Source organism: Leptinotarsa decemlineata, unplaced genomic scaffold (assembly GCF_025532065.1).
Source record: "Leptinotarsa decemlineata unplaced genomic scaffold, Ldec_3_MD MMD2_tig00026354_RagTag_RagTag, whole genome shotgun sequence".
Lineage (NCBI taxonomy): Eukaryota > Metazoa > Arthropoda > Insecta > Coleoptera > Chrysomelidae > Leptinotarsa > Leptinotarsa decemlineata.
The window spans coordinates 22,658,138-22,678,253 of NW_027412702.1; the positions used below are offsets into that span (position 1 = coordinate 22,658,138).

Here is a 20,116-nt window from a genome sequence, read left to right on the forward strand (position 1 = left end):
GGTTGGGTTGACGTGAGTGGTTTGTTCCACGCAGTCAATCGACCGCTTTGTGAACCGGTGTTTCGAGCCCAGTTTCCGGATTATCACTGCCTGTCGTCCAACCCGCGCTAGGTGTCGCACGTTAAGAAGTGAGCTCTTGTTAATCTTTAGCTCGCAAAAATTCCCACTTCTTAGGGTTGTCGTTCATATGGGGGGCTCAAACTTGTCCGAACACTGAAATACGTCGGTGACTATTGAGTGGAATGAAACAAAACGCCAGGGAACCACGTAAGAGAAGTAAATTAAAAAAAAATGGCGGATTTTAGAACTGGCTGTGGAAGATTTTAAAATACCTGTAAGCTTGAATTATACATTTATTGGCAAGATGATTGATAGAAAATTCACTTGGCCTAAACAAATCAGCTATGTGCAAAAATTAAACCAATCATTTTTCGCTATTTACAGATTAAGTCATACCCTGAGCAAAGCTTTGCTAGTCAATGTTTACTATGCTCTCGCCTATTCAGCAACGGAATCTAACTGGTTATTCATTAATAAAAAAAAAGTATACAACTAGATTTTCAATCTTGAATATCTAGAATCGTGTAGATCAGTCTCTAAGTAGAATAAAATGCTTACTGTACTGAAAATGTATTTACTGAAAGTATTATTGTAGGTTAATAATAACATTGAAAGTATGAGCTGCAGTCCTCCTGGTTCTAGTTCCCTTTCAGTGGAAGAGCTTCATGGAGCAAGAGCTGAATCAATCCCTCTACGAAATCCTTTATCACTTTGAAGGATCGAGTGCTGCTTGAGAAATGGTTTTGATGCAGATTCTGTGGAACATGTTCTTCCTTAAGAATCAATTGACAGTTGTCCTGAAAATCTTGCGAAGATTGATGAGATAATTTAGGAAACATTACATGAATAGCATTTTACATGTGTTGTTCGTGACGAAGAATTTCATGAACGAGGTTTTAACGATGAACGAGAATGAGAATCTTTCCTACTTATTCACCAAACTCAAACACCTGATCATGCCGCTGCAGTTTCGTAAGAATGTTTCATCTTTCCCACCAACCGATTTCCTGGAGTTTTTGAAGTCACTAGATACTCGTTAGGACAACCAGAGGATTGTTCCGAATTCTTGGGGTTCTTGTTGAATACTCTTTGTGAGCAATAAAATGGCAGAATCAATACTCCTGACTGCTCTGGATTGAACGATTCCGTACAGTCTATATCGTCTTGTGTTTGTAGATCTTTTGTTGGAAAAATCCTCACTGGTTCACTTTGTAGTACATGTTCAAGAGGTAGCAAAAACATATGTGACTTTCTGGAAATTCAACTAGCGTTTCCTAATATGACTGTTTTCCTGCAGCTGAAAAAGCAAATGCTACACATCTATCAATGATAATTCTGAATATAAAATTGATGAATTTTCACATTTAGTTGAGACTTGATGTACCAACTCATACATTTTTGTATGTGTATATGTATATATCTACAAAAACATATATAGTGTGTATATTGTAATTTTATACTTATGAGTATTGTCTTCTTTGCATCATTTGTATGGATTTCATCTAATTGTGTATTGACGAATGGTTCATATTTTTTTTGGGCACGAAAAGGTAATAAATGAATTGAATTGAATCAAGTTCAGAGGACGAAAATAGATTTTGGACATTCGAAAATTATTATCTGTGCATTTCTTAGCTCTTTTTTAGTAAGAAAAATAATAAATATCGCATTTTTATGCAGTAACTTATCAGGATGAACTAGAAGTTTTCCGTTTCTGTACCTGTAGTAGGTTTTTTATCACAGTTTTTACTGTTTTCAAATGGTCGAAGGTGAAAATCCCCTGAAATATCCATAAAACACTGATTTTCTTCACAAAAAATTATTTCTGTTGGATACTCTTGTTTGTATTGAAGCGCCACATGTGTCTGACGATAAAACTAGCGATTCCACTGAGCCTGATAGTCCACCGTAAATGACCCCTGATGTGTCATTATCTCCGGAAATCCGGGTTACGATGGAACGAGATTATAGGCCGGAGTTGCACTAGGTGATTTTACGAACCAACTGAATGAGAAATTATAGAAGAGAAACAAGGTTTTACGAACTGATGCGAACTATACGGAAACCGTATGCGAGATAAAAATCGACTGGGAAAGAATTAGATTATGGTTATAGATCTATGAATATTTTCCATACATTCAGTTCAACAAGTTGATGAGGCCAATAGCCAGAAACACGTGTCCGCGGTTTGCCTCCATATTTCTTGAGTGTTCTGTCCACGAAATTCCCCCTTTTGATGTATATCATACACACCCGATAATAATCTATATCTATGTATTTATATCCTGGACCCGGAAGTCACGCAGGTAGCTATAGCTGCCTACGTGGTGATGTTAGATGATGCCTGGGAATGCTGGGTCTTCTAATTGAAACCACAAATGTGCGGTTAGCTCCTGTTGGTGACACCGTGCATATGTGATGTTTTTTCATTTTTGGTAACCAGTTGTTGTACATCTTTGCAATTGGCTGCACCGCGCTGATGAGGCCAATAGCCAGAAACACGTGTCCGCGGTTTGCCTCCATATTTCTTGAGTGTTCTGTCCACGAATTTCCCCCTTTTGATGTATATCATACACACTCGATAATAATCTATATCTATGTATATATATATATATATATATATATATATATATATATATATATATATATATATATATATATATATATTTTATAATATTGAAAATGCTACTCGTATTTGAAAGTGGAAAATAAATACCTTTTTGAGGGCTATCTAACTAATGACTCATATTCTGACAGATGAAATTTGTAAAACAGCTAGGGGGCACTTTTCAGAGGGGTAGGATCGCGTTGTATTAGAAAATGCCAAATATAAATATTAACCTGAAGCCCGAAATTCAAAATAGTGATCCAGTTGGAGTCTTAATTGTATTTTTAACGTTCTGTATGTCATTTCAATTGCAATCGTTATTTTAAGCCTGAATAAGGGTTTTTCATCTCAAGTAATACAAACAAGTATGTAATAACAATCTAATTATATAGATTTTCTGTTACATTATTACATTCAGTGTAGTGATAATAAAAAAATCTGCTCCAGGCAACGAGCACCAAGCCACGCCTTCTCCCTCTAGAGCTTTCTCGATTATAGAATAAGAAATTACCTCAGATATATTATCTATCTATAAATATAAGTGCCTTCTGTAGCGCCTGTCTGTATGGAAGTGATTAACTTAAAAATCACCGAATGGATTTTCGTACTGTATGGATGTGGCTATCCATTGGTAGGAGTAAACGAAGAGAGCTCCGTCAAACTATCATAATTTGGAGTTTATCCCTTTTTGAAGTGATAACTGCTTATGGGAAGGTAAACCGCTTCGTTACCTAACGCGTTACAGCGCCAGTCTGTCTGGCTTTCTTTTTTCTCACGCATACGTCAGCGGAAGGCAGGCTCCTCCTCTCTCGTTGGACAAACGCTCAGTGTTCAGTGTAGAGATATACTGTTGACGGTATCATAAAATAATCAATGAAAGATTTTAATTATAAACAACCTTTCCTTACATTATCATGTTAATATACATAAAATGTAAGTAATAACCTAAGCTTTTCTCCAGTTGAACAATTTCAATATAAAACAGTTCAACTTAGATTAGTTTAAGTTATCACTTCTGTCAGGGTAAGGTGGGGTAGGTGAAGGGTAATTATTATATATTTTTTCGATACGCATTAGTATTGTATGTGTCTGAATAGCTTTACAGTTACCATATTATATATGCCTCTTATTTTGAATAAACATATGCTATCGTGGAATATAAAAGAAAACAATGTATATTGCACTGTTTTGTACGGGTAACACCACGACCCCGACTTATCATGTATAACATCGTCAAATTTCAATAAACTCACACAAAATATCCATAAATATTCACATAAACTTTCGTCTTGAATCACTTCATCTCTTGGTGAAAACCGTTTGGATATCCGATGGATAGTTTTGGAGTTAATTCAGACATGGGACTTTTATAATGCGTACTAGTTGTTTCCCGCGGCTTCACCCGCGTAGAATTTGGTTTGTCACATTAAGTTTCTTGACAGACCATTTTGAACAAATAGTTACAATATTTTTTTAATAACCCAACAAACACTTCAGATTTCCAACTTCAAAACTGACGAAATTCAAAACAATCTTCAAACCCCTATTTTCTTCTTTGGAGTGGAAATTCTTGATTCCCTTTCTTGATGCTTATTTACGGTATAAAGAACCTACCTGCATATTTCAGGATTATAGGTTCAGTAGCTTCGGCTGTACCCACTTATACAATATTGAATAGCATCAGCAAAAAACAACTGATAGGATAATAATGAAATACATTGGTAATTTCTAATCTTACTAACATCATATATGCGCAAAGTTCGTGAGAATGGACGAAAGTAATGAATGCATTTACGTTTTTTTCTTTTTCACGCCGAAACACCTCAACAGATTCAAATGTAAGTTAGTATATAGATAGATCATGACCTAGAATAACACATAGGGTAGGTTCCCACGGTAACGTGGGTAAAATAGCGAAGAATAAGTGGGTATCTATTGATTGACAGCCGAAGCTACTGAATCTAGAATCTTGAAATATTCAGTTAGGTTTTTTGTATAACGTAAATGAGCACCAAGAAAGGGAATCACGGATTTCCTCCCCCAAACGGAGAAAAATAGGGGTTCGAAGATTGTATTGAATTTTGTCAGTTTTGAAGTTGGAAACCTGAAGCTTTGGGTTAATAAAAAAATATTGTAACGATTTGTTTAAAATGGTCTGTCACGAAACTTAATGTGACAAACCAAATTCTACGCGGGCAAAACCGCGGGCAACAAATAGTCGTACCTAACATAAAAGTGTACATGTAAGTTTGCTCTGTGAGAAATGAGGTGTTTCAAATGACTCTGTATTCTGTCAAATACAGAGAAGAAGCTTGAATGATAAGGTACCAAGAAAATAATAATGATATTTTATGTTCTCGCAGTATATGAAAGTTTGGTCTGTAAGAAATGAGGTGTCACAAAACGAATTCATTGAACAGAAATCATCATTGACTTGTCAACCATTGTTTCAAGCAACAAATAGAACGGATCAATCGAGTGGATATCTGAATTGCTTGTTAAGAATAGACGGATTCACTCTAAACAGTCTAATTAGCAAATCGTTCAAGTAAGACAAAACACTCCAACTTCCTCCACTATCAGGGGTTGACGTTCGAATCCCCAATTTGCATTCCGCCCTCTACATCCTCCCGAACACCCATTGTCATACTAATTAACAACGAATTTGCATTAAGTTACACGCAAATGGAATAGAAGACAATGGCGAAGATTAGACCGAGATAACATTGGAAGAGTTCAATGAAACTGCCAGGAAATTATCTCCTCTTAACCGTTTAAGTGTATTAAGAAAATTGCGTTTTACGCTGATGTTCCGAAATTACTGCTGGTTTTGTATCTCGGATTATCTATGTTTAAACATTGTACTAAATAGGACTTTGTGCCAAAATTGAGAGATTTTACACTTCACTTTTTTGAGAACAGTACCCAATAACGTGGGATCCTCCGGAAGAAGGAAATATTAAGAGCAGATAGTTGTTGGTTCACAGATGGATCAAAAACACCTTCCGGTTCCGTTGCAGAGGTTTTCAGTCGCAGACCCAGGACAAAGATATCAACCTGCCTAGGAACATAAGCGACTGTATTTCAAGCGGAAATTTACGCTATTGAATTGAGATTGGAAGAATCCAACCTCATACACAAATCAATAAAAATAAGACTATATACACACAGAAAAGCCCGCCAGAGGCGCGAAAATTTTTTGGGGTACCGCACCTATTAAAATACGTAATATTTGCATAAATGCAAACACAAATTGAGTATTGCCGAAAATTATACGTATAAAACTGACCATTAAAAAAACAAAAACAAGGAAAAAGGGTTGTCTTTGAGTTATTTAATGTAAATGAACTCTTCTTAGTCAATAAATAATACTTTTCTCTTCTAATATAACAGTTTTTTTTTAAATTGCTAAAAACGATTGAAAGTTGTGAGATACAGGTAATATCAGTAGTTTCATCAATTTCCCATGCAAAAAAAGAAACACTTTCAATCTCCTTGCTTATATTTTCCTTAATAATATATGCCACACTGTCCATAAGCTAATTTTGGATGGTTTTTGAGGTGCTCGAAAAAACGGTACCGTTTGAAAAAGTGCCAAATTGTGAATCATATTTGCCCCATAACGTTAAAATTTCCTTGCTATTGCCGCGTTTAATCGGATCTTCGGTTTCATCGTGTCCGCGAAAAGCTAATTCTTGGGAACCCAAATAAATCGTAATATCGATGAGTCTTTTTAAATTCGACCAAAAATAAAATAGAAACAACAATAAAAATTAATTGGCGCTCCGGGGCGACTTCATTGAATCCAGTGGCGTATTTGCTTTTTCAGCTGCAGGAAAACCCGGAAAAACCTGCAACACCACATCATCTGAAGATCTTGATCTGCCAATATCCTATCTCTCATAAAACAAAATGTAGGGTGTCTCCAGAGGCTCCAATAAATTCAAAATATCGCCAGAACACTTCGTGACACGACTATCGTCAAACTTAAACCAGTCCGTTTCGTCTTTGAACAATGCGTAATAATGACCAAATTCAACGCCAGAACCACAGTGAACAATGGCTGCATGAATATTATAATAGTGGTCTGCTAGGTTGAAATGTTCATCTATTTCGAACCTTCCAAAGAGTTTCTAACCTATATTTTGTTTGCTAAACAATTTTAATTTACAAGACGAAAATATATGCTCCTTAAATTTAAAATGTCTCTCTGTAGAACCAGGTAAATTTTTTAAATTGGAGTATCCTATTTTAGACCACGTTTGGTATTCGGTTTGTACGGAAAATAAAACACAGGGCCAACAAAAAAGTTTTTCTCGTTCAATGGAGCCGGTTAACCAATCGCATTTATCTTACCAACTAATATTAAATCCTGACGCTTTAATTGAAATCAAATTTGGTTGAGGCCTTCCCAGAGTTTTAATAATGTAAATCTTATCATCATAAGATAAAGACAGCAACCAATGGACTATATCGTCAGAATTTTTAATTTCGTCCAACTTATCCATAATAAATAAAAAAAAACTTACCGAAAAGTTAAAACCAGAAAACAACTTGAAATTAAAAGAAAACACTTTGAAAACACATTGAAAATATTACCTAAAAGCACTGCTATAATACAATACTGCCTGTTTTATACACAAATGACAAATATTATCAAGAAACACTAATACGATTTACCAAAATATTTTTCAGTTCCGGTCCGTCCCTGCATCCCGTCCGAATAATTAAATAAAAAACAAACGCAGTCATACACTAACGACTAACGGAGACCAACTGGAGGCTAGCCGCTTCTAACGCTATAATTTCTGTAACTGAAATTACAAATCGGGACGTATGTCGCTGATTGGATCGGTCTCGTGGAGCCTGTGTTTTTTAAAGCGGCCGGAGGCTTGGCTCCCTTGTAACGTATGTCATTACTTATTTAAGGTTGATGGTTTATTCGTTATTCGTTCATGGGCGGTGTGTTTGAGTTTTGTTGATGCAGGATACAGTGTGGTACGTACTACGTAGTGAGTGATAGTGTTTTTTCGGGCATATCATGTATTTATATTGAAAACTAATGGTAAAGTAGTGATACCCAAGCATTTTTAGAAAAAAATAATCATAATTGCTTGTTGATATCTTTCAATTTATTGCGATGAATAGCCTCAAATTTTATGGGGAGGCTAAGCCTCCCATGCCTTCTCTGACGAGCCGCCGCTGCTACGATGTCGAACAGGCCTTCTTACAGGTCATTGTCATTTGAATCATCATATGCCGAGACTCGGACTGTCAGAAGACAGTGTGTGTTGTCTCTGTTTGGAAAATGATGCAACAACAGAGCACATACTTTGTGTCTGCCCCGCTGGGGACCGAATCAGGTTTTTAGAGTTCGGCAGAGCCGTACTCTCACTATCAGACCTGAAAGACCACTCACCATACATACTAATCGGCTTCATTAGGAAGCTGGGTTTATTTGGTCGAGTGTGAATAGGTGTGAGTCACAATAATCCCTTGGGGGTTGCGGTGGACGGTCGAATAGACCCACTCACTTTGTACCTAACCTAACCTGATCCAATAACGAGTTCAATGAAGGCACAGTATTCAAAGAGTGAGAAGAGGTGACAATACCTTCCCTTGGAAAGAAATGAGCACACATACTTTCCATTACATTCTCAAAATGAAATGCAGTTTTTCTACATTAGGTTGATAAAAGCATGTCTCTCTAAAAATAAAATGTCTATATATAATTCATTTCTTTTTTTTTCGACAGGCAGAAGTCCTAAGTGTTAGGAATACTAGGCATTTCAAAGTTAATCATATGCCTTTGGCGTATTGAAAACAAAGATTATAACAATGAGGCGAAGGTTTCGAAAAGACTATATAGAAGAAGAAAAAGTAGAGGATTCCCATCTCATAACCACATTCTTCTTATTCAAGTATTCTTGTACTTTGAGGTGGCAGAGACAATTTATGCATATTTGTATGAAAATATTGTCAATCTTGAAGTTACATGTGTAACCAATTCATGCAAGAAACAAATCATGCAGCATATTGCAATCAGCAAGAGAATGATTTTTGCCATTTGAATTTCATTCACATGCCGAACTTCAAAATTACATGTATTTCATTGAATAATGGTGTTTTCAAACAGCAATCATCTGCTCGTTAATAAATGGAATGGTTTATTGATCATTTGCCAAAACACTAACGATAGTTACTAATAATCGAGTTTCATTATGCTCTCGATAATATATGACGAACAGTCGTTGTTCTCTAGTCTATCAGCGAATATTGAAAAATAGTTTTGCAAATGAATATTATTATAGCTGTGATGATTAATGATTTCAATTGGTGCTAATTATTTTCGGGTATAATGAGAGTGGAACATTAATAATTGAGAGCCCATATTCATAGCTTTATATGTATATATGTATTATTTTTTATTGTTTATCTGATATATAATTGAGCCATTTCATGTATGAACATCGTTTGGATGTCTTCATCGGGCTCGTGATGTCTTCGAAAATGTTCAGTTATTTGCTGAAATAGAGTGTTACAATTCAGCAAATCTTGCGTATAGACTAGGAAGAATGTAACTTGTCTCAACATAATTACACAGTTATTGAAAATGACACGAGTATAATTGAGTTCTCTCTCGGAAATAGTACTTTTAAGATTTTGTATTTACTATATTACAGTACCAAATCTGTTGACAATCACTGATGATACTTTGGCGGACCGAAACAGTACTGCTTGGTGTTGGATCACGAATGCTTTAACTTTGCAGTGTGGTTTCAGTAAAAAATCGAATGTTTATCAACTCAGACTAAAATCGTAGTATATCTGTCAATTGTGAAACCAATTTTGACTAATTTGCATTTGTATTATACCTAATTGAATGTGACGAATTGTAATAACTTCAAAACAATTGCGAAACAGAGTATGAAAATTATTTTAAATAGTAGGAAAAATATCTATGATAACGTCATTTCGAATATTTTAGAATGGCAAATACTATGTAGTTTTTAATCACTTCACATAAGATAATAACAATTTATAAACTGCCAGAAGTAATCAGAAACAATATGAATTCCTAATATTTTAGCGGTTTTGATGTCAGTCGGTTAACAAATGTATAAAAATCAAGACAGCTCTGAACATTTTTTGTTAGCTTGAACTATAAGCCGTTTTATTCAATATAATCTCAAAGACAACATTTTTAGAGAATCAATCAGAAACAGTTTCCCCGAACAACTAAAGTTGCTCGTTAAAAACTTTGAGTCCGCTTTGATGATCCTAAAATGCTAAAAAAATCGTAATAAAAAAAAGTTCTGTCTACGCGTTTGTAAAATTAATAAGGAAACAAAAGGTGAATAATTACCGAGAGTCGCGAAGAAAATCAATCTCCTTGAATTTTCAGTCGAGTAACTATACTAATGAACAATAGTGAATCAAGTCGAAAAAAACTGAAGATCCTTGAAATAACAATTCTTTATTATGCCAATAATAAGTAGAGGTCAGAATTATGATCTATCTACAATAATTGTAAGACTCACTTCCCATTGATTGTTATAACAGACATTTATTTCCTGAGTAGTAATTCTATTGTTTTTGTTTCAGGTGAGTTTGAAGATCATTGTCAAAAGACGTTTACATGAGTTACGTAAGTACGCATAATGATACTTTCAAATCAGAATGTTATTTTGAAGTAATTGAAGATTTGACTACGCATGTAATTAACTTCGAAGGAAACTTGTTAAAATTCAACTGTAAACTTTTTTATAACCATCTTGCATGTTTCCGGAAAAGTCCCATGTAATAATAATAATAATAGCGTTCATTGCCCAATTATTTCCCATTTACAGTAGATACATATTAACATTACATTAACATTAGATTTACAAGTAGAAAATCATCATATGAATACTGTTCGATAATTTACATTTATAAGTTTTTTCAGTATTTTATGAAAATAGCCAGAACGTGTGTTGGTTGTAACTCTGTAATGCCTTCCGATATTTCCAATTCAAAATAAGCTACCAAGGATTAATCTGGACGTTTCCGAAAGCTCAAGTATTTGCATACATGTTCGACTAGGTTCATACCTAGAGATTGAGCAGGTCACTGTATAATTCTTTTCACAAAAAGTTTTGCATTTCACTTCAATTCCGGGATACGCATTCACCGGAATTTTCGGTTTTCCTGGATTCCGGGTAGGTGTCGAATTGAACGTAACACTAATACAAATGTAGGTCAAGGTCAGATATTTTTGGAGCCAGAAAAATTGTATTCCCCTTTTCCTCGATAACAAATGTGGAAAGTTCTAAAGTCTTACACTATGAGAGTTTCTATATACCGTTGCAAGAGCTTTTTTTTACGATTGATCCTAGGATTATTGTGGGTCGGAGATCGTATGGAATCGTACCGATGGATAAAATCTTTGATATACACATTTGACATTAGTTGACTTTTTAAATTACATCCGTTGGGTTTTCAATGTTTGGTAGAGTTTCAGTATCTCCATCGGAACTGAACGATCATTCATATAATAAACTGATAGGTCTCGTTAAAAAGTTGAACTTGTTTGGTGAAATTTGAATTGTACATTTAATATGTTGATTTGATAAAGTAATTTAAAAAATTACAAAAAAATAAAGAAATGAAAAATACACTAAGACCAACAAATAATTCAATTTGATGGAAAATCAAACAAGAAAATCAGTACAATCCCACAGATGCTGAACCCTAGATAGTCGCAGCATCCCTCTAGGGATCGTTATTTGGATTGGATCGTATCGCTTATCCTGTAGAATAGCAAATGAAATGCATTCTTCCTGCACCGTTTCGAGCAAAAAATCGTTGTACCTTAACCAGCAGTTCTATCCGATGTGGAAGGCATCGGTCACGTAGTGTCCGACGTTGGCATCTTTGACGTCGTGGTAAACGACGGCAAATAGCTTGCACTGCTTCTCTTTCGGGGAATGTGTTACCGACGATACCAATGTCGAATCATTTTTCAAATCGAATCCAAACTCTTAAGCGTTGATATTCATCGTGCAACCGTCGTGGCTGTATTCGAAAAACTTGCAATATGAGGATAACGAGAAGTTTGCAGACCAATATTTGTTTCCACGCTTCGACATGCTCGTTAGTTTTATACGAAGTCCGCCCCTCTAAACTGTTTTTGGAGGCTAGTACCTTGAGCGCTTCTCTGACTCTCTGACTCGACTTCAGTTGTCCTCCAAAGATGTCGCTTATCGGTGTACTGGTGATGTCGATCCTTCTGGTTGGATTTCCGTCATTTTTCGATACCATTACGTTCCATTCATCACTTGAATCACTGCTCAAAGCAGAGTCAACAAAAGATTTTTCATCTTCAGTGTAACCAACTCCATTAGCTCAAGCATTTCTTCATTGAGTACATTCCAATGAGAACCGAGCAACTCTTCCGCATCTTTTTGTCTATTCTGGGTCCAGTCGGTCCGCATGTTATGCTACGTCGGATCGCAAGGGATGTGTTGAGGATAACTGCCTGGTCATTTTCGGCATTTTTATTCACTTTCCTGTTTTTCGTTCTAATACAGGAACGTAAGTAATCAAAGTGCTTCATGAAACGACACATTCTATCTATAACCGGGGGAGCTTTCCTCCTTTCGTTTGAAAAAATGTTTTGCTCAGGCCGTTTAGTAAGTTGTAGAGTGGTGTACATGCGATCATGACTTGCAAAATCGAGTTGATGTTGCAGTAATTTCTTTGATTAGGCAGATCCTTTGGCTGCAAACTCAATGTCCTTCCCTTGATCGTGTAGATAGAAACTTCGCCCATTCTATAACAGTCTGGATCCACAAACTGGTCGGACCTTGTGGAGTGCTTGAAGGGACATATGAGTAGATTGTTGTAGTTCTCGTTTTCGCTGGCCTATTCAAAAACGCCTTCGTCGAAACTGTTGACGGGTTCGACGAAACGTCTGCGTTGTTGAATTTGAACAAACTTGCCCACGATTTTGCGAGAGGGGTAGGGTTCATTATCTCAACGCCGTTGGAAATTAGTTCTTTCGGGGACTGTACGGAGTTCAGCCGAAGGACTCAGTTCAGCCTCATTTCGAATCCCCTCCTCCTTTTTCAACAAAGTTTGACAATTCTTATGTGGGTCTTTCAGCATATTGCCGATCTCTGGTCTGTCTGCTGATACTCGTATCTACAGTCGCGAGAATAATCATGAAAGTCAGGATTTTGTGCCACAAAAACATAAGGATTAGAAGGGTACATCGGAGAAAAAGTTTTGTAATAAATAACGTTCGATTGGAGATGATGATATGACAGAATTGGTTGTCCCATCATAGGTGGTGGTGGTTCATCGTCTGGGAGATCATAGTGTGCGGGTAGTAGTCAAAAGTAGGGGATACGGCTATTGATTGGATCACCGCAAAATCTTCCGGTATTTGGGCATCTACATCTTCTCCACTTGGCCTCTTATGATGTTGAAACTGTTAGTGCTTAGTGCTAGTCGAATACTTGCCCCTTGTATATAGGAATAGACAGGGTGTGCAATTTTAAATAATAATCTGAGTGAAGTTTTCTTCCGTGTTCATTTTAATTATGTTTTTAATTATCTAAGCTTGGTCGCTGTCGTGTTTTCAGGGCATTTACAGCAGTTGATCTTTTGGGGTACGTGGCTAATGACCCCAACCGAATGAAATAAAAAACTTAGCGTGACACAAAAACAACTCATTATTCCAAATCATGCAATGTTTTCGAGTGTTAATACCTTTTACCAGTAGCGATTTTCATTCATTCAAAAACATGCCAACGCCAAAAGTAGCAGCTCGAGATTATCTTATGCGATATTTATTATGGCATGTTTACGAGTTCAAACGACGTTCTTGGCGGTATTGGCATAATCGACCAATAGAGAATGTGGTGGAAATTCAGTAAGGACGTTTCAATTGAAATTGCATTGAAATTCCGAAGGCTCACCAGTGGCAGTTGATTCTCCTGACGACGTGTGACTTTCGAGTTTGTTATTAGGCGATTGTGTTGGGTTTTGGTTGAAGGTGTGTTTAACAAAGTTATCCAACTAGAGGCAATGCTTCTAATAATTTGTTAAGATAGCTGTTATACAGGACAGTCCACAATATGATGTCAAGGAAAATCAGATATACAACCTAGTGGGATATCTGAATATACGCCGGCATCTTTGATATCCGATTTTTATGACCTTTTTCAGAATTTTGTCCCAACATTCAATTTTCAGGATTATCTGTTGTTCTTCCGCGTTCTTTCATAATATCTTCATATATTTCACGTTCGGAAAATATTGAATAAAAATACCAATTTCATTAGTTCGGACTTCCATTGACTAATGAGATATAAATTGATTTGAAATACCTACAAAAATCTGTGAAAAAATTTAAAAAATTTCAGCTGGAAAAATTATAATTATATTAAGCAAAAAAAACTGAAATTACAATGAAATGAAATACAAGCAACAAACAAAAAATAAAAAAATTGAACTCATTAATACGAGATGAAAATTATAAAATTATTACCAAGAAATGAAAATTAGAAATTGAAAGATTCCAAACCAAATTACGTCACAACGTTTCGATTGTTAGAATCCACAATCGTCTTCGGGTGATAATTTTCATCTCATATTAATTAGTTTAATTTTTTTTTGTTGCTTGTATTTTATTTCATTGTAATATCAGTTGTTTTGCTTGATTTAATTGTTATTTTTTCAGCTATTTTTTTAAATTTTTTTACAGATTCTTTCAGGTATTTTGAAGGTACATTGGAAACATTGAAAAGCTTATGTGTTTGAAAATTTCATTTTTTTTTCTGGCATTATGATGAGGTCCACTATGTCTGGCTGAAAAACGGTTTGAACGCGCAATAGAGGTATATTCACTATTTTTGTAGTAAAAAAATCAATGTTGATGTAGGTTGATATAGTTTGAAAAATCTAAATAGAATTCATCAATATTAATTTACTGAATAGTCATCATTTGGTAATCATTTTAGATCGTGATATAAAATAATTTGAAGGGATCTGCGATTCAAGTTCAGCTCAAAATCTTTCAGAATTTATCAAATCAATAAAAAACGATACACGCCATTTTTTTTAAATTGAACCCAATACTAACGTCGCGAAGTAACTTGGCTTCAAATCTCTTGACTTTTTATATTCATTTTTTGCTCAATTATTCTATATTTACATGTATTTTATTTCATTATTATTTAATTTCAGGTTTTTTGTTTAATATAATCGTTATTTTCAGCTATTCATTTTTAATTCTTCTTTTTTATTAGTTCTTTCAGGGATTTCAACTGATTTTATATATAATTAAATATCAGACAATGGAAGACCGAACATTGTCAATCATCTTCAAACATTAGAGAACACCTTGTATTACATCGAATGTTTCAGGAGCCAATCAACAACATAGACCCAATTCACATTTCAAAACTCTTTTGACATCTGTCGAAGAAATATAGACCTAAATTTTGTCCATTTCTGAAGATGGAGGCAGATTTCGGCCTCCGAAGTTGATGAAATCTAATGAACTAAACACTGCATTGCAAATTGGTTTGTATCAGGAAGGGTAAACCGCTTCGTTACCTAACGCGTAACAGCGCCAGTTTGTCTGGCTTTCCTTTCTCTCACGCATACGTCAGCGTATGGCAGGCTCCTCCTCTCTCGTCGGACAGACGTTCAGTGTTTAGTGTACGTTAGACATATACTGTATTATTGAAAGACATTTTTTATTTGGAAAAACCTTAAGAGGAGCGTAAGTTAGGGTAAAGAAAAGTACTTACGATAGAGTAAAACATGTTATAGAAGGCATGGCTAAAGGCAACGGGTATTCTTCCAATATAATAGGTAAGTTACTTTAACATCAATTCATCGGGAATCTTCGTGAAACTTCAAATTTTCAAAAACACATGAATTCAAAGTTCACTGTCTTTCCGTATGAACCAAGATACTTCAACAGTGGATCGTATGTTGAAAAAGTTGAACATGAAAGTAGTCATAAAACTTCTTGCTCACTTGATAAGTCAGAGATATATAAAATGAGCTGTAAAAACTGCGACAAAAAGATACATCGGTAAGACTAAGAGTGTCATTGAAACTCGTTTCAAAGAACACGCAGCATATTCACGATTTCGGAGACCAAAACGCCTTGGAGAACAGCTATAGAACAAATGAAAATGTCGTGAGATTATTGAGATCCCTACATGACACTAGATTTTTCATTTCTTTTGAAAGTCTGGGAAGAGCAAAGTGTGGCATGAGAACTATGAATAGCAACAAAGGCCCTTTTCAAACAGTTCAGTGTTTATTTTTCCATGAATCACTCTCTTGAAACCAGCGGGAACTTTTACGAGAAACTCCTCTACAAATTTCTACTCGGAAAATGGAAGATTAACTGAAAATGTAAATGTACCCTGTCAGATATAAATAGAGACCAGTTTTAGAGTAAGGAATTAGTTTTTTCATCTCTCGAAGACTCCAATTTGGTTGGTGAAACGCACGTCGAAAAGAGTATTGTAGTTCTGGAGTTGGACAAAAGTGTTTTGAATTCATTATACGCCAGAGATTTCAGTTTTACCTTTTGAAGTAAGTCCACCGATGTCTAAAATTCGTAAACTCATTGTTTACTTCTTTTGCTCAATTAGCAATCACTTCAATTCATTAGCTTTTCGTACTCGGAATATAATTTTTGATTTAAAATTTTTTGTTTGTTAATTGCAAAAGTTCTCAATTGTTATTCAGAAAAGGGGAAGTTGTGCCTTTCAACAGTTTTAATAACTACCAACTCGGTAAATTTCAGCTTGAATTGGACGCATTTTAAAGTACTTTCTAATGAATTTCTATTCGGCCTTCCGTCAGGAGGTTTCATGAAAATAGTTCTACCGAAACTCTCTGCAAAACCCTTCTTTCGGAGAGGTATGTTTCATTTTGTTTGCATTTGATTCTGAGCTGTATACAAACATTTTCAGAAAGGGCTGGACGTTTTCTTGAGAGCCAATTCTGTTGGGTGGTTTGGCTTCAATGTCAAATTGAAACTCTACCAAAATTAAATAGAGAAATACTTGTTGAAAGAAATTTGGTTTTCTTTAACAAAAAATATATCAATGGATGATGAAACGATAATTGATGGGTATTATAAATATGAAAGAACTTAAATGTATTAAATGAATGTGTGATACGCTGCTGTATGTCAGCTGCCATGAGATCCTTCTAGATCTACCTCCTCTCCACATTTTTCTGACGAAGATACTAGATGGACTGCTTATAGACAGACTCTTGGTCTGTCTATAAGCAATCAACAGACTGTTGGTTGACAGCCTCTAACTCTATGCCTCCAACTTTTAACTACTAACTGCCTTGTAAAGTACTGTTCCCGAGTAGAGAGGACTGGATCTTCCGAAAAATATCAAGAGCAGATAGTTGTTGGTTCACAGATGGATCAAAAACACCTTCCGGTTCTGGTGCAGGTGTTTTCAGTCGCAGATCCAGAACAGAGATATCAACCTGCCTAGGAACCTATGCGACTGTATTTCAAGCGGAAATGTACGCTATTGAATTGTGTGCGGAGAGATTTGAGAATTCCAACCTCATACACAAGTCAATAAAAATATTTTCGGCGTTGGAAGCTCTTGGCTCGTACCGAGCAACGTGTAAATTGGTATCAAATTGCCAAAACCGACTCTCCTCGATAGGAAGACTTAACAGATTGTCTCTGATCTGGATTCCTGGCCATACTGGCCTGGAAGGCAATGAAGTTGCTGACTCCCTTGCTTGCAATGCTGCAAGCTGCAAACAGCTCCATCGGACCAGAACCTGTCATTGGCATCGCTTTAAGGGGGCTTTACACGCAACGATAAGTTGTAGCAGTTTATCGTAACGATCAAATTGTAATAATTTGTCGTTGTGTGTAAACGGGAGATTGTATCGATTTATTGGGATTGGAGTTGGAGTGGATGGTTGAAGCCGGTCGGCATCAATTTCTGGGAATCGTAACGATGTGTTGGAATGTGTAACAGTTGCACCAATTTATCGCTTTTGCACTGTAAGGTTGTTTCATGACATAGTGTTGTAGTTAAACATGGCAGAAAATGCAAGTAAACAAACACCTCGTGAGTTTTTAATTGAATTTTCAGAACTTTATAGAAGTTTTACCTGTTTGTGGATCGTAAAGAGCAAAGGATACTCTGACAGGAACAAAAGAGACCTAGCTTATATTGACCTAGTCAAAAATTTCAAGGAGTTTTTAAAAATATGTCTTAAAATCTGTTTTTCCGTTAATCAGCTGTCGCCCCCATACAAACGACAACTCTCAGAAAGTTGAGAAACTTGTGCGAGCTAAGGACTAACGAGGTCTTACCTTTCAACTTGTGATTCCTAACACGGTTGCAGAATCATCCCAGTTTCAACCAGATAAATTCTCTAGAGAAAAATATCCGGTCGAGGCGGGAATCGAATCCACGGCCTTCCGATCGTGAATTGGGCGCACTACCACCGCGGCCAATTCTGTCTGCAGATAGGAACACTGTCGTAAAAAAACATTAACGAAATCTGGGGCTGGTGCGGATGACATTTACAAACCTAGTTTGTGGTATTTCGACCGTCTTCATTTCTTGAACGACCAGGACTTTGTAAGATCAAGTAAGTGACATCTGACAAGAAATCGTTACAATTTATCGTAGCATGTAAACAGTGCTTTACTCTTTCGATTTGTAGGAGCGATAAATCGTTCAATCAATTGTTACGATTTATCGTAGCGTGTAAAGCCCCCTTTAGGCTTCGCCAAACAAAGATCGAACACCTGGATGGAAAGAAGATTTATGGACTTCTGGCAGAATATTCCAGGATTGGCTCACTCCAAGGAGTTTATTCACCCTTCGAACATTGATACCAAACAGATTTTGGACTGAAATAGGGATGAACTACGATGTATAACAGGCCTTCTTACAGATCACTGTCATTTGAATCATCATATGCAGAGACTTAGACTCTCGGAAAACTAATCGGCTTCGTTAAGCCTCTGGGTTTATTTGGTCGAATGTGAATAGGTGTTAGACACAATAAACCCTTGCGGGTTGTGGTGGAGGGTCGAATAGAATAGAAAGGGGAGCCAGACAAACTGGCGCCGTTACGCGTTAGGTAACTGAACTGTTTACCCTTCCATGAGAAGTTATCACTTCAGTAACATAGGACCTTATCGTAAGGAGATAATCCGCAAACCGTCTGGTCGCTATGAAGAGAGTTCCAGGTCAAAACAAGGGGGAATTTAACGGGCGATCCTTAACCGTGTCTTCATGAATATTTATGTCCTCCATCACTCTTATCACTGGATTGAAATGTAACGACGATGGATACAGCACTCTTGGCTAGCGTAATGTGATGTTAACGTTGAGTTTCAAGCAGTCACTTAACATTTGCATGACACCATATACTTGTTTTCTATCGGGCTGCTGTTCCAGTGTAATAGGATGGGAATTCCCCTTCATCAGTATTCCACGGGGTAGTGCTTATTAGAATGCAAACATTGTCGGTGTTAATTAAGTAATGATTGAATTTTGTTTTGAAGTTTTTGTTTGATTTTATTCAGGAGATGTGAGATTTGAGTTGATTAGTAAATGAATACGATTTTGTTCATAACTTTCATTTTGTCAATGTGTAATAATCTAATGTGTTTTCAGTTGTTTAAGGTATGCTGTAAATCATTTGTGGATTACAAGTTCTCGAGAAGTATTGCTACATTTTTAAATAAATGTCTGTTTAGTTATTTTCAGCCAACACGTTCAACGTGAAAGTATAATTAAGGAGATGAGGAAGCGACGTGACTTATTTTATGAAAAGAAACTACTTAATATAAGTTGGAAAATGTCTTTCTTTATAGGACGAAATTGCAGTAACGTCAGTTACAAATGAAAGTTGGTAAAAAAACATAGAAAGTTTAATTTTTCATGTTCATCTCCTACCACGTAGTAACTAACGGTTACATCCATCAATTCATTGGCTTATTTTAATCTGATACAGTCACAATGCCAAAAGTAGTTTAGAAAAAGACTATTGAAACCGTTCCTAAGAGAAACGTGCAGACAATACAAAATTAGGAAATGGCCTTGAAAATCTTCCCATTATTACAATTACATATATATTGCCAAATTCTGTGCGATTTGGATTGTTCTTCAGTACCTACGTATTGGTAGTTCATCAAAAAATGGTAATTCGAGACTAAAATGTTTGTATAAAGCTCAGGAATTCTTGTATCCAGAGTAATTGTATATCCTTTTTGGCTCGTTTATAATCTGAGTATGGCTAAAAAAGCTCTAGATATGAAATATAAACCTTCATACTCAAAAAGTCGATCGAAATTATTGCTGAACCATCGTGCGGCATCATATATAAATCACTTGAAACAAACGACTGCTTAGATTTGAAATATGCATTCAT

At 35.9% G+C, this 20,116-nt stretch overlaps 1 protein-coding gene across 2 annotated transcripts in view; it reads left to right on the forward strand.

Moving 5' to 3' along the window:
* Positions 1-20,116, forward strand: part of MCU (Mitochondrial calcium uniporter) — a 212,708-nt gene that overhangs the window by 110,844 nt on the left and 81,748 nt on the right. Inside the window, exon 3 of one of the 2 annotated variants that reach the window (XM_074184571.1) lies at positions 10,274-10,316. The exons of the other annotated variant lie outside the window; for it this stretch is intronic. Within the exon in view, the coding sequence (XP_074040672.1) occupies positions 10,274-10,316 (43 nt within the window). The remainder of the gene's footprint in view (positions 1-10,273; positions 10,317-20,116) is intronic. 2 annotated transcript variants of the gene reach the window in all.